This window comes from Oncorhynchus mykiss, chromosome 4 (genome assembly GCF_057628025.1).
Source record: "Oncorhynchus mykiss isolate SJ-2025 chromosome 4, ASM5762802v1, whole genome shotgun sequence".
NCBI classification, from domain to species: Eukaryota; Metazoa; Chordata; class Actinopteri; order Salmoniformes; family Salmonidae; genus Oncorhynchus; species Oncorhynchus mykiss.
The window spans coordinates 71,548,522-71,561,035 of record NC_143025.1 but is presented as its reverse complement, the minus strand read 5'-3'; the positions used below and the strand labels follow the sequence as shown (position 1 = coordinate 71,561,035).

General features: G+C 42.8%; 2 protein-coding genes across 2 annotated transcripts in view; one reads left to right on the top strand and one right to left on the bottom strand.

Annotated features, from left to right (window-relative positions):
- The window catches only part of LOC110522328 (very long chain fatty acid elongase 4), a 466,463-nt gene that overhangs the window by 163,218 nt on the left and 290,731 nt on the right, over window positions 1-12,514 (bottom strand). The gene's annotated exons all lie outside the window — the stretch shown is intronic.
- On the top strand, window positions 9,381-12,498 carry LOC110521061 (inactive serine protease 35). Its single transcript, XM_036975910.2, has 2 exons — window positions 9,381-9,703; window positions 10,444-12,498. The coding sequence occupies exon 2, from the start codon at window positions 10,463-10,465 to the stop codon at window positions 11,990-11,992; it is 1,530 nt and encodes a 509-aa protein (XP_036831805.2). The 5' UTR covers window positions 9,381-9,703; window positions 10,444-10,462; the 3' UTR covers window positions 11,993-12,498.

The following is a 12,514-nucleotide window of genomic DNA, read 5'->3' as shown; positions in this document are numbered from 1 at the left end:
TTCTCTCCTGATTGTTCAGTTTGGCTGGGCGGCCAGCTCCAGGAAGAGTCTTAGTGGTTCCCAACTTATTCCATTTAAGAATGATGAAGGCCACTGTGTTCTTGGGGACCTTCAATGCTGCAGACATTTTTTGGTACCCTTCCCTAGATTTGTGCCTCAACACAATCTTGTCTCGGAGCGCAACAGAAAATTTCTTCAACCTTATGGCTTGGTTTTTGCTCTGACATGCACTATCAACCATGGGACCTTATATAGACAGGTGTGTGCCTTTGTAAATCATGTCCAATCAATTTCATTTACCACAGGTGGACTACAATCAAGTTGTAGAAACATCTCAAGGATGATCAATGGAAACAGGAAGCACCTGAGCTCAATTTACTTATGTAAATAAGGTATTTCAGTTTTTTATGGGATATTGTGTGTAGATTGATGAGAAATATATAATGAATCAATTTTAGAATAAGGCTGTAAAATGTGGAAAAAGTCAAGGGGTCTGAATACTTACCGAATGCACTGTATACACGGACTCTGTGACTCGGTTCATCAAGAAGGGCATAGAGGATGTTGTTCCAACTGTGATGACTGTGACGATTAGAACTCATCTAAACCAAAAACTGTGGATAGACGGCAGTATTCGCGTGAAACTAAAAGCGCAAACTACTACATTTAACCACAGCAAGGTGACTGGGAACATGGACGTGTACAAACAAACCAGCTATGACCTCCGTGAGGTAAAGTGGAGTAACAATTCAACAGCTCAGACTCAAGACGCATGTGGCAGGGGCTCCAGACAATCATGGTTTATGAAGGGAAAGCCAGCCACATCGTGGACACCGACGCCTCACTCCCGGACAAGCTAAACACGTTCTTCGGCCACTTCGAGGAAAACAACACTGATGTGGGCCCCCAAATCAAATCAAAGTTTATTTGTAACGTGCGCCGAATACAACAGGTGTGGATCTTACAGTGAAATGCTTACTTACAGGCCCTAACCAACAGTGCCATTTTTAAGTAAAAAATAGGTATTAGGTTAACAACAGATAAGTAAAGCAATAAAAAAACAACAGTAAAAAGACAGTGAAAAATAACAGGAGCGAGGCTATAACAGTAGCGAGGCTATATACAGGCACCGGTTAGTCGGGCTAATTGAGGTCCTGATCTCCGTGGCCGACGTGAGTAAGACATTCAATCATGTTAACCCTCGAGAAGGTGCCAGCCCAGACGGGATCCCAAACAGCGTCCTTAGAGCATGTGCAGGCCAGCTGGCTGGAGTGTTTACGGACATATTCAATCTCTCCCTATCACAGTCTGTTCCTCTCCCAAGAAAGTGAAGGTAACTGAACTAAATGACTATCGCCCCGTAGCACTCACTTGTCATCATGAAGTGCTTTGAGAGGCTAGTTAAGGACCATATCACCTCCACCTTACCTGACACCCTAAAACCACAACAATTTGCATACCGCCCAATTGCTATTGAACTGCACCCTGCCCTGTCACACCTGGGCAAGAGGAATACCTATGTGAGAATCCTGTTACTCAACTACAGCTCAGCCTTCAACACCAAAGTGCCCTCTAAGCTTGTCACTAAGCTCAGGGCCCTGGGTCTGAACCCCTCCCTATGCTACTGGGTCCTGGACTTCCTGACGGGCCGACCCCAGATGGTGAAGGTAGGCAACAACACCACCACCACGCTGATCCTTAACACGGACGCCCTGCGTGCTCAGCCCCCTCCTGTACTCCCTGTTCACCCATGACTGCGGGCTATGCATGTCTCGAACTCAATCGTTTGCTGATGACACAACAGTGGTAGGCCTGATTACCAACAGCAACGAGACAGCCTACAGGGAAGAGGTGAGAGCCCTGGTGGAGTGGTGACAGGAATATAGCCTCAACATCAACTAAACAAAGGAGCTGATCATTGACTACAGAAGACAGCAGGGAGAGCACACTCCCATCCACATTGATGGGCCACAGTTGAGAGGCTCAAAAATTCAAGTTCCTCAGTATACACATCACTGATCTATCTAATCAAATCAAGTCAAATCAAATTTTATTTGTCACATACACATGGTTAGCAGATGTTAATGCGAGTGTAGCGAAATGCTTGTGCTTCAAGTTCCGACAATGCAGTAATAACCAACAAGTAATCTAACTAACAATTCCAAAACTACTGTCTTGTACACAGTGTAAGGGGATAAAGAATATGTACATAAGGATATATGAATGAGTGATGGTACAGAGCAGCATAGGCAAGATACAGTAGATGGTATCGAGTACAGTATATACATATGAGATGAGTATGTAAACAAAGTGGCATAGTTAAAGTGGCTAGTGATACATGTGTTACATAAGGATACAGTCGTTGATATATGATATGATATCTAGCACCGGGGGGGGGGGGGGGGGGGGGGGGGGGGGGGATCTGTGCATATTCGTAAACAACAGCTGGTGCACGAAATCTAAGGAAGTCTCTAGATTTTGCTTGCCTGAAGCAGAGTATATTGTGATAAATTGCAGGCCACATTACTTGCCTAGAGAGTTTTCAGCTATACTTTTCGTGGCTGTTTATTTACCACCCCAGATAGATGCTGGCACTAAGACCGTACTCAGTCAGCTGTATAAGGAAATAAACAAACAGGAAACCACTCACCCAGAGGCAGCGCTCCTAGTGGCCAGAGACTTTAATGCAGGGAAACTTAAATCAGTTCTACCTCATTTCTATCAACATGTTAAATGTGCAACCAGAGGGAAAACAAATTCTAGTTCACCTGTACTCCACACACAGAGACATGTACAAAGCTCTCCCTCGCCCTCCATTTGGTAAATCCGACCACAACTCTATCCTCCTGATTCCTGCATACAAGCAAAAATTAAATCAGGAAGCACCAGTGACTCGGTCTATAAAAAAGTGGTCAGATGAAGCAAACTACAAAGGGAAGCACAGCCTCGAGCTGCCCAACGACACAAGCCTACCAGACGAGCTAAATCAGTTCTATGCTCGCTTCGAAGCAAGCAACACTGAGGCATGCATGAGAGCATCAGCTGTTCTGGACAACTGTGTGATCACGCTCTCTGTAGCCGACGTGAGTAAGACCTTTAAACAGGTCAAAGTTCACAAGGCTGCGGGGCCAGACGGATTACCAGGACATGTGCTCCGGGCATGTGCTGACCAACTGGCAGGTGTCTTCACTGACATTTTCAACATGTCCCTGATTGAGTCTGTAATACCAACATGTTTCAATCAGACCACCATAGTCCCTGTGCCCAAGAACATGAAGGCAACCTGCCTAAATGACTACAGACCAGCAGCACTCACGTTGGTAGACAATAAGTGCTTTGAAAGGCTGGTCATGGCTCACATCAACGCCGTTATCCCAGAAACCCTAGACCCACTCCAATTTGCATACCACCCAAACAGATCCACAGATGATGCAATCTCTATTGCACTCCACACTGTCCTTTCCCACCTGGACAAAAGGAACACCTATGTGAGAATGATATTCATTGACTACAGTCCAGCGTTCAACACCATAGTACCCTCAAAGCTCATCACTAAGCTAAGGATCCTGGGACTAAACACCTCCCTCTGCAACTGGATCCTGGACTTCCTGTCGGGCCGCCCCCAGGTGGTGAGGGTAGGCAGCAACACACCTGCCAACCTTTCTGCATTGTGTCCTGTCACCCACCACCCGCCAACACCTCTTTTATGCTACTGCTACTCTCTGTTCATCATATATGCTTAGTCACGTTAACCATATCTACATGTACATACCTTCTCCGCTATGCAATCTGGTTTCAGAGCTGGGCATGGGTGCACCTCAGCCACGCACAAGGTCCTAAACGATATCATAACCGGCATCGATAAGAGACATTACTGTGCAGCCATATTCAGCGACCTGGCCAAGGCTTTCAACTCTGTCAATCACCACATTCTTATCGGCAGACTCAACAGCCTTGGTTTCTCAAATGATTCCCTTGCCAGGTTCACCAACTACTTCTCTGATCGAGTTCAGTGTGTCAAATCGGAGGGCCTGTTGTCCGGACCTCTGGCAGTCGCTATGGAGGTGCCACAGGGTTCAATTCTCGGGCTGACTCTCTTCTCTGTATGCATCAATGATGTCACTCTTGGTGCTGGTGGTTCTCTGATCCACCTCTATGCAGACGACACCATTCTGTATCCCTCTGGCCCTTCTTTGGACACTGTATTAAATGCAAAAGGATCATTCTATGAAAATTGTGGATTTTTGAACATCGAACTTTTACAAATTTGTATTCTTTTGTTTATCAAAACGTATAGTCAGATAATAGTTAACCCCTTAACATTATAAATCAACATACATGACAGCTTAATATAGATTTTTATTTTTTACTACATTACATAAGTGCTGCCTTTTTGTCACCGGTGTTACTTATATTTTAGGTGACAATTCAGGCTTTCTAGAATTTAATTTTAGACTTTAATTTGCATATATAATCAATGACAGAAAAGGTTAATGATAATACTAAGAAATTGATTGGATTAGTAATAATTGACTTTAAACATGGATGTGTAAAGTTCTATTGTCTGACATTTTTTCATTTACACTATTGTTTTTTTGTTGTTGAAACATTATAAATAATTGAGGTTGAGACATCATAATTGAATGATCATATCCTTAAAATGTTTACTAATGAATGTAGCAACAGTTAGGTACTGTAGATACAAAAACCATATTCAATTAAATTGGGCAACACCAATTTTCCATACAGTAATACCATTGACGCAAATGTAACACCAGTGACACAATGTGAAACCAATGACAAACATAAGATGAATTAAACACATTTTCTAAATGTTTAATTACAAATCATTTCAGATTTCATAAGATGGGTTGATTTAATATGAACAATAAAATGAGTTAAGACCAAAAGATGAAGCATATTGACTAAAATGTTTTGCCTGCTGACATCATGTCTTAGGTAGAACTGTCGTACAGCTCTCTTGTATATTTCAGACAAGCTTGTTTGTCGAGCTCTGTTCCATGGCTTCGAGGTGTTGTATGAAAAACCAATGCTCTGCTCACATAACTTTTTGAATTTATATTTCTTTATCAGCTTTCCTGTCAGTATATTTACAAACCCCTGTTTGGCTTTGGCTGCTTTGCTCTTAGATCCCCCCAAGAGTCCATAGTGGAAGTTTAGAGTTGTTCTGATTGATGAAGAGGCCGGGCAGCCTTGTAGAGTGTTTCTCGTCTTAGTTTTTTGGATTGTCAAGGTCTTGATTTTTAGCCTGCAAACGGCGACAAAGTTTTTTGTATCTGTGGTGTAGTCTTTTGTACTTCTCCATCTTCTCTTGAAACACCTGACGTTTTCTTCTGCCTATCAGTGCTTCTCTCCTGCGCACTCTCCACCCTTGGATTCGTTGTCTGTGAAGATGTAATATATATTTGTATTTGATTTTCAGTGTAAGATGCAGGCAACATAATACAAATATGAAATGCTACTCTGTCACACCTATCCACAAAACTATGTAGTTTGTTAAAACAGTATATATCAATTATTGTGCCATGTGACAAATATTGTAAAGGCCCACTTAAAGGGATAGTTCATCTGAATTACGAAATAACATTGGTTTCCTTACCGTGTAAGCAGTCTATGGATAAGGTATGATCGCAATCAATGCTTTGGTTTTGTGCCACAAATGCAAAAATAATTAGCATTTGAAACAGTGGCCAGGTAAACAAAAGCATGGCTTGCTGTCATACCTTGTCCATAGATTGCATACATGGTAAGGAAACCAATATGTAATTTTGTAATTTGGATGAACTATCCCTTTAAGTAACTCTGTAGATACAGAGTACATATGTCTTCCTACAGACACATTGTCTTAATTCTGACCTTGCAGTACCGGGTTCACTGTCTGGAGTGGATGGGGGGGGGTCAACACTGTCGTTTCAGCTCTCAATCTCTCTGTGTTTTGTCTGTCTGAGCCGCCATTTCCAACGCCCCTGTCTTTTTTCAATTTCTGTGAGATCCTTCACTCTCTTTCTTTTTTGAATCTCTAAATCCTTTAAGTAAGTCTGGAGTTTTTGTTTAAGGTAGGCTGCTCTGTGGTGTGGGTCAGCATGCCTGCGATATCTGTAGAGTCTTTGCTTTTCAGCAGCACCTAATTTCACCATATCTATCAAAAGTAAAGCCATATTATGTGATTACAATATTGAAACAGTAATAAAATGCTAATAGTCTTTTTTTCTAAAATTGTTGATGGTTTTATGAAACATTCCGTTGAGAAAAAAGTTTGTGGTGTTATTGATTGTCACTGGCATTATCGTCATGTCACTGGTGTTACCAGCAAGAACAGTAACAACAGTGACGATAACACCAGTGACAAATCTGCAGACAAGATGGCATATCTAAATATGGCAGCCAATTAGCTCAATCCACAAATCTTACACAAGTAAATAAATCACTTAATCATGCAATTTTATCAATAATTGTAACCCAATTTCCTCTCCCCTTACTATAAGCGGTATAACACCAGTGACACAAGTCCTTGCATGAAATTACCAAGTTAATCATCAAATTGTTAACATGTGAAGAGTGAGTGCACACTCACCATGTGCTTTTCAAAATAGTTCAGTCTCCAATGAACATGTGACCCAGGAAGAACTTGGCAAGGATGTTGCATTTTTTCAAAGTGGTGGTTTTTTTATACATTTTAACACCAGTGACATGAAATTGAGGGTCACCTATTATTGTAAATTATTTTTTTAGTAGTCCACTAAATAACATACTTTCCATTGTATTATGACATTTAACGAGGGAGAAAAATATATTTAAAAAATGTTTTGCAATATAACTTTCTTACATATGTTTTATTAATAATAAAACACTTCAATTAAAACCCAAAATATATATTATCTCACACTTGTAAGTGTTTTTCTTGGTGAATAAGGCCTGGGACAGGAAAAACACCATTTTCGTAGAATGACCCAAAATACCATTTTAGGTTGAATGTGTTCAGTTGTGCAACTGACTAAGTTATCCCCAGCATATCCTTCTCTTTCAAAAATCCTGTTCTGTCTTTCTCTCTCCAGTGCTCTTTCTACATCCCAATCTATCCCATTTTTCCCACACCCTCCCCCCTGTCAAACATGCATATTACTTCCCCAACCTCTTCAACTTCATTAAGATGTCTGTTCCATTTCCCTTTAAACCTCTACACAAAACTTTCACTCAGAAATCCTCCTTTTCTCATTTCCTGAATAACTGTCCAAAACTGTTCTGTATTTTATTCTCCACACACCATTTGTTATCTTCACTGTCAAAGTGGAGGCACTTTTCTTAACTGTCCCAATTAGAATGCTTTATTTCCCTCAAGCAAACTAACCAATAACATTTACTCACATCCATGGGCCAGGATGGAATCAACATCAACATCTTCACAACAGAAATGACTGAGTTTAGATTGCACGAGGAAAACGGTAGACGGCAAATTGGATGTCATTGTTTTCAATGAGAGAATGACTGTAAATGCTGTTAAGGTTGGCTGTGAATGCCATCAGCAGCCACAGTAGACGGGACTTGCAGCCAGGGCTCAAATATTTACCTTTCTTCTGTCTGCCACAGCGTGGTTTTCTACCGGATGTTGATTTGCACTGTTTGTTTACTGAAATCACCATAGCAACACATACCGTCGTGCTGGCTAACTTTTGTAGTCACTGTCTTTCTTACTTTCATGTCCCTATATGCCGATTGGTATGACCGTTTTTGCGTCACATTGACTCTTTTACCGCATCTATTGTATGTGGAGCCCACAAAGGGCTAAACCTCTAGAATGGGGTGTGAAGTTCAGTCGAGGAGACTGTTATAATAGTGTTTAACATGCATATTTGCACATTGTTGTTTGAAACCCACACTGGAGTGATTATCATCTCTCTCTAATCTCAGAGATAATCTGGCACATCTCACTAGGGAGGGAGAGAAGAAGAGAAAGACGTTCCATATTACATAAAGAGAAGAGACAGAATGAACACACACAGTGTGTTCTCTCTCTACTCCTCTGCTTTACCTCACTTTTGCACTCACCATTCAGCTGTTGGTATATCAATATGAAAAGTTGTTGTTATTATGGTTTAAACAAAGCATTTCCGTCCTGTCATGATGATGAATGACAATGACCATCTTTGGCTCTTTCATTGACCTCTGTTCCATGAGGCTGCTGAGGGGAGGACGGTTCATAATAACGACTGGAACGGAACCAATAGAACTGCATCAAACACATGGAAGCCATGTGTTTTATGTATTTGATACCAATACACTCATTCCACTCCAGCCATTACCACGAGCACATCCTCCCCTATTAATGTGTCAGCAACCTCCTGTTCTCATCAACCAATGGAAGAGTTCTACCAGGCTGCCCATTTACACAGAAGGGGAAAAAGCAAACAGTTCTTATATCCTTAAAAGCCTTATAATGGCATGCATTGTTGCATCTATGGGACCCATATAGAAACAAACACAGCATAGGAACAGAGAGTCACACATCCACAGGAAGTCACATGTTAAGGCAGACGTACATATGGTAACATGAACCAGCCAAAGCTCTCTGTTAAAGACTGAAATGTTTAGATCTTTGACTGTGAATACTGCTATTGCTATACTGTGTATTAAAGAGGAAAGGATAAGGAAGGGGAGTGGGGAGGAAGGAGGGAGAGGGGGAGAGAGGGAGGAAGAGAAAGAGAGAGTTCATTTGGTGAATGAGTTGAGTGCCTGTGCAGCCAGGAGGCCAACCCGTTGTCAAAATAAACCTGCTGTAGTTGAAATGCAGGTTGTTCCTTAAAGGTGCACTATGCAAAAATCGCTCTGGCATTTCCTGGTTGCTAAAATTCTAATGGTTCACCTAATTTCAGATTGTGACAAAACAAGCAAATATTGTGTAAATAATCATTGTTCCATCTAAACCGCTTTGAAATATATTTTCCACAACCAAAAATATTGTATTTTCAGCTATTTTATGCTGGTGTACAAAAACGGAAGTAAAAGACAAAAACGAAATTTAAGAATGGGATGCATAGAAATAGTGCACATAGAACAGATCTACCCGCATCTTAGACTTGATTTCAATGAGAATAACAGATAAACTCACATTTCTATGTGCATTTGGTGGGGTCGCCCAAAAACATACATATATATTGCAGCTTTAAGATCTATGAAGGTCTAGAGTTGAATCAATGTGTGCCAGCCTGCCATTCAATAAGTTATTTTGTCAGAAAACAATATAAAGCAACACCAGTAGATGTGTGAGGTGGGCAATGTAAATAAGTATATGGGGGCAAAAAAAAGGTCTAAAATACAATAACACGTTTTATATAATTTGCCTGCTTTTGGACATAAATTCCACAGTTCACATACTGAAGAACTTCATTCAATTTCAGTCAGTCCCCCTCCTTGCTTTCCGTAAAACCAGGCAGTACCTCCCCCGGTGTTGCCTTGTAACATGAACGAGCCGCACTTTGTTGTTCCCTTTTTTTTCTTCATCATGGACAAATCTCGGTGAAGATCTCGCGAACGGCGTTCCATTGCGTTCCGTTTGTTTGATGCGCTGGTGATGATGGGACGCGGTCTTTCACTCACTGAATCATACCCGACTGGATGAAATACCGATTTATATATTAAAAAGGGCATTTTGCTGACTTCTGCATTTCTTGCCAAATGCTTGCAGGTATGATTGTTTTGTTTACTCTCCATTTCAATCAGTTCACGTGTTAGGCAGGGATGTATAGACACAGGCCAGGCATTACTAATCAATGATCATCAACTTCAATTTCGATTACAGTTGCATTATTTACGTTGCATTGTGATTTGCTATGAGTGATTAGACTACTACGACCATTATAAGAAAATGTAATCGTTTTATCACCATTACGCATCACACTATAGCCAATAGGCCTATGTACAGTATTTCCATTCATTCATCATCGTTTCCATATGAATAAAATCATATTTCTGGTCAGGTTCATACCTATGTTGTTCTTTTATCAAGCTGTTTCTTTTGTAGTCTTGCTGCATTAAAATAAAGATTTCGTTTAATGTAGGCAAGTCTATGACAATATTTATAGTTGAAAAACAAATATCAAATGGCATTAGTTCCATTTTTCAATCATGGTATCATCAGGTGAAAGTAGGCTATTGTTGGAGCCCAACGTTAGTTAGGCTACTACTTGTCTTAATAAGCCAGTTCCTATGCCAGATAACTGTTTCAAACCTATAACGGACTTCACTACCAGCGGCATCTGCCGGTGAGACGCTATTGCAAAGATAAGCCTTCAAAAACACTAAAGCAGTTTGTGATGACTGTTGGGGATAGAGCACCCTCTGCTGGCCTGAGTCCTCATTTTATACACCAGTCACCTATGTCTTTATTTTAGCTCACTCTTCCCTCCTCTCTTCTTTGTTTCTTAGGCCCTGGTGGAGCAGTGTGATGGGCCCCATTCCCCTGTGTATGCTGCTCTGTGCCCTGCCCCTGTGTGTTCCTGTCTGGGGGGGCCACGGTGACGATGATGATGATAAAGAGTATGGCTGGTCCGTGCAGAGTATCCCGTTGATTCTGGACAGGCACACAGTGCATCTGCGGACTCCCAATTTTGGGGGGAAGGGTGATGGGGCATGTGGGGATGCTCCCATATTTGGGGGGAAGGATGAGGGGAAAGATGGGGAAGGGGTGTGTGGGATAGAGTGTCAGAGCGCTCTCCCACCTCCCGACCAGGCCACGGTGGAGAGCATGCTGGGATACGAGACGGTGTACGAAAACGGCACGCGCACATACACCGATGTCACACTGCAGGGCCTGAATGAGACGACTTCACGCACACCCTCACACACTCGCAGGAAACGTCAGGTGTACGGCTTAGACGGGCGCTTTGTCATCTCAGACAGCCACTTTACCACCAACTACCCGTTCTCCACGGCGGTCCGCCTGTCCACGGGCTGCTCCGGGGTCCTGGTGTCTGACAAACACATCTTGACGGCAGCCCACTGTGTCCACGACGGGAAGGACTACCTGCAGAGGGTCCGCAGGCTGAAAGTCGGGGTCCTACAGGTCAAATCTAAACGAGGTAGGGGGGGGAGGAGGAGGGGGGGAAGGAGGAGAGGTGGGAGGAGAGGAGGAGATGTGGAAAGGGTGGGAAAGGTGGAAGGAGAGGAAGAGGTTGGAGAAGAGGAGGAGGATGGGAATGGGATAGATGAAGAAGGACCGAGACAGGAGCAGAGACGGAGAGGAGGGAGGCGGAGAGGAATGAAGGGAAAGGGGGAGATACAGAACGCGGTTGATGGGGAGACCGGAGCAGAGGGAGGTGAAGAAGCGAACACAGAGAAGGAGAGGAGAGAGGGAGGGGGTAGGCAGAGAAGGAGAGGTAGCAGAAGTAGCCGTGTACAACGCAGCACAGAAACTAAAAAGCAGCCCTCCTTCCGCTGGACACGCGTGAAACAAATCCACATCCCCAAGGGTTGGATACACACAGGGGACGATGACACTAACGCCGTCACCCCTGACTATGACTACGCCCTCCTAGAGTTGAAACGGCCAATCAAACAGAAGCACATGGAGCTGGGGGTGGCGCCCGCTGCAAAGCCTCTCCCCCTGGGTCGCATCCACTTCTCAGGGTTTGACAATGAGCCAGAGGGAGGACAAACGGAGGGAGAGAAAGAAAAGGTGGTCTATCGCTTCTGTTCAGTGACGGAGGAGTCAGACGACCTGTTGTATCAGCACTGTGACGCCCAGCAGGGGGCGTCAGGTGCTGGAGTATACATCCGGCTCAGACAGGAAGTGGAGGGGTCCAATAAGAGGAAGTGGCAGCGGAAGGTGATTGGAGTGTTCTCAGGGCACCGCTGGGTGGAAGGGGACCAGGGTGAAAAGAGGGATTATAATGTGGCGGTGAGGATCACTCCACTTAAATACGCTCAGATCTGCCACTGGATCCATGGGGATCCCAGCATGTGTACGAAGGCCTGAGAAGTCAGGGATCTGCTGGATCTGTCAGACTGATCAGAGGAAGAAACAAATGTTCATCTAGAACTTTTCACTGAGACCTCAAAGTGCTGAAATGGTGGTCAACAAACTACTAAATGGCCAGCACAGACAGATCAGATGGAATAGGATTTTGAAATATTGGATGATTTTCATGCTCCGGTCGGTCAATCAAACAGATTGCTATCCAGAATGCCAAAAAATGATTTTGAGGTCTCAAAATTCTATGGTGCTCTCCAAACACTAACAGGTTTTTCAGTCTTATATGCCTTGATGTGTTGCTTCCAAGAAATGCCCATTGTGCACGTAATACGGGGGCTAAGATTAATTCCATTGGTGCTCATTTTTACCATCTCTGCATGATTCATAGCTTTGCGATCTGACTTAAATGTAAACGTGTCTTTTCTTGAGTATTTCCTAAATATAAATTTAGCTTGTTAAAAATAATTTGTATTTCTTTATATTAAAGCCTACCATTGAATACCAAAAAATGTGTGATGGACTGAA

Excerpts from the sequence above, each read along its gene's own strand:
- LOC110521061 (XM_036975910.2), top strand. The coding sequence starts at position 10,463 with ATGGGCCCCATTCCCCTGTGTATGCTGCTCTGTGCCCTGCCCCTGTGT.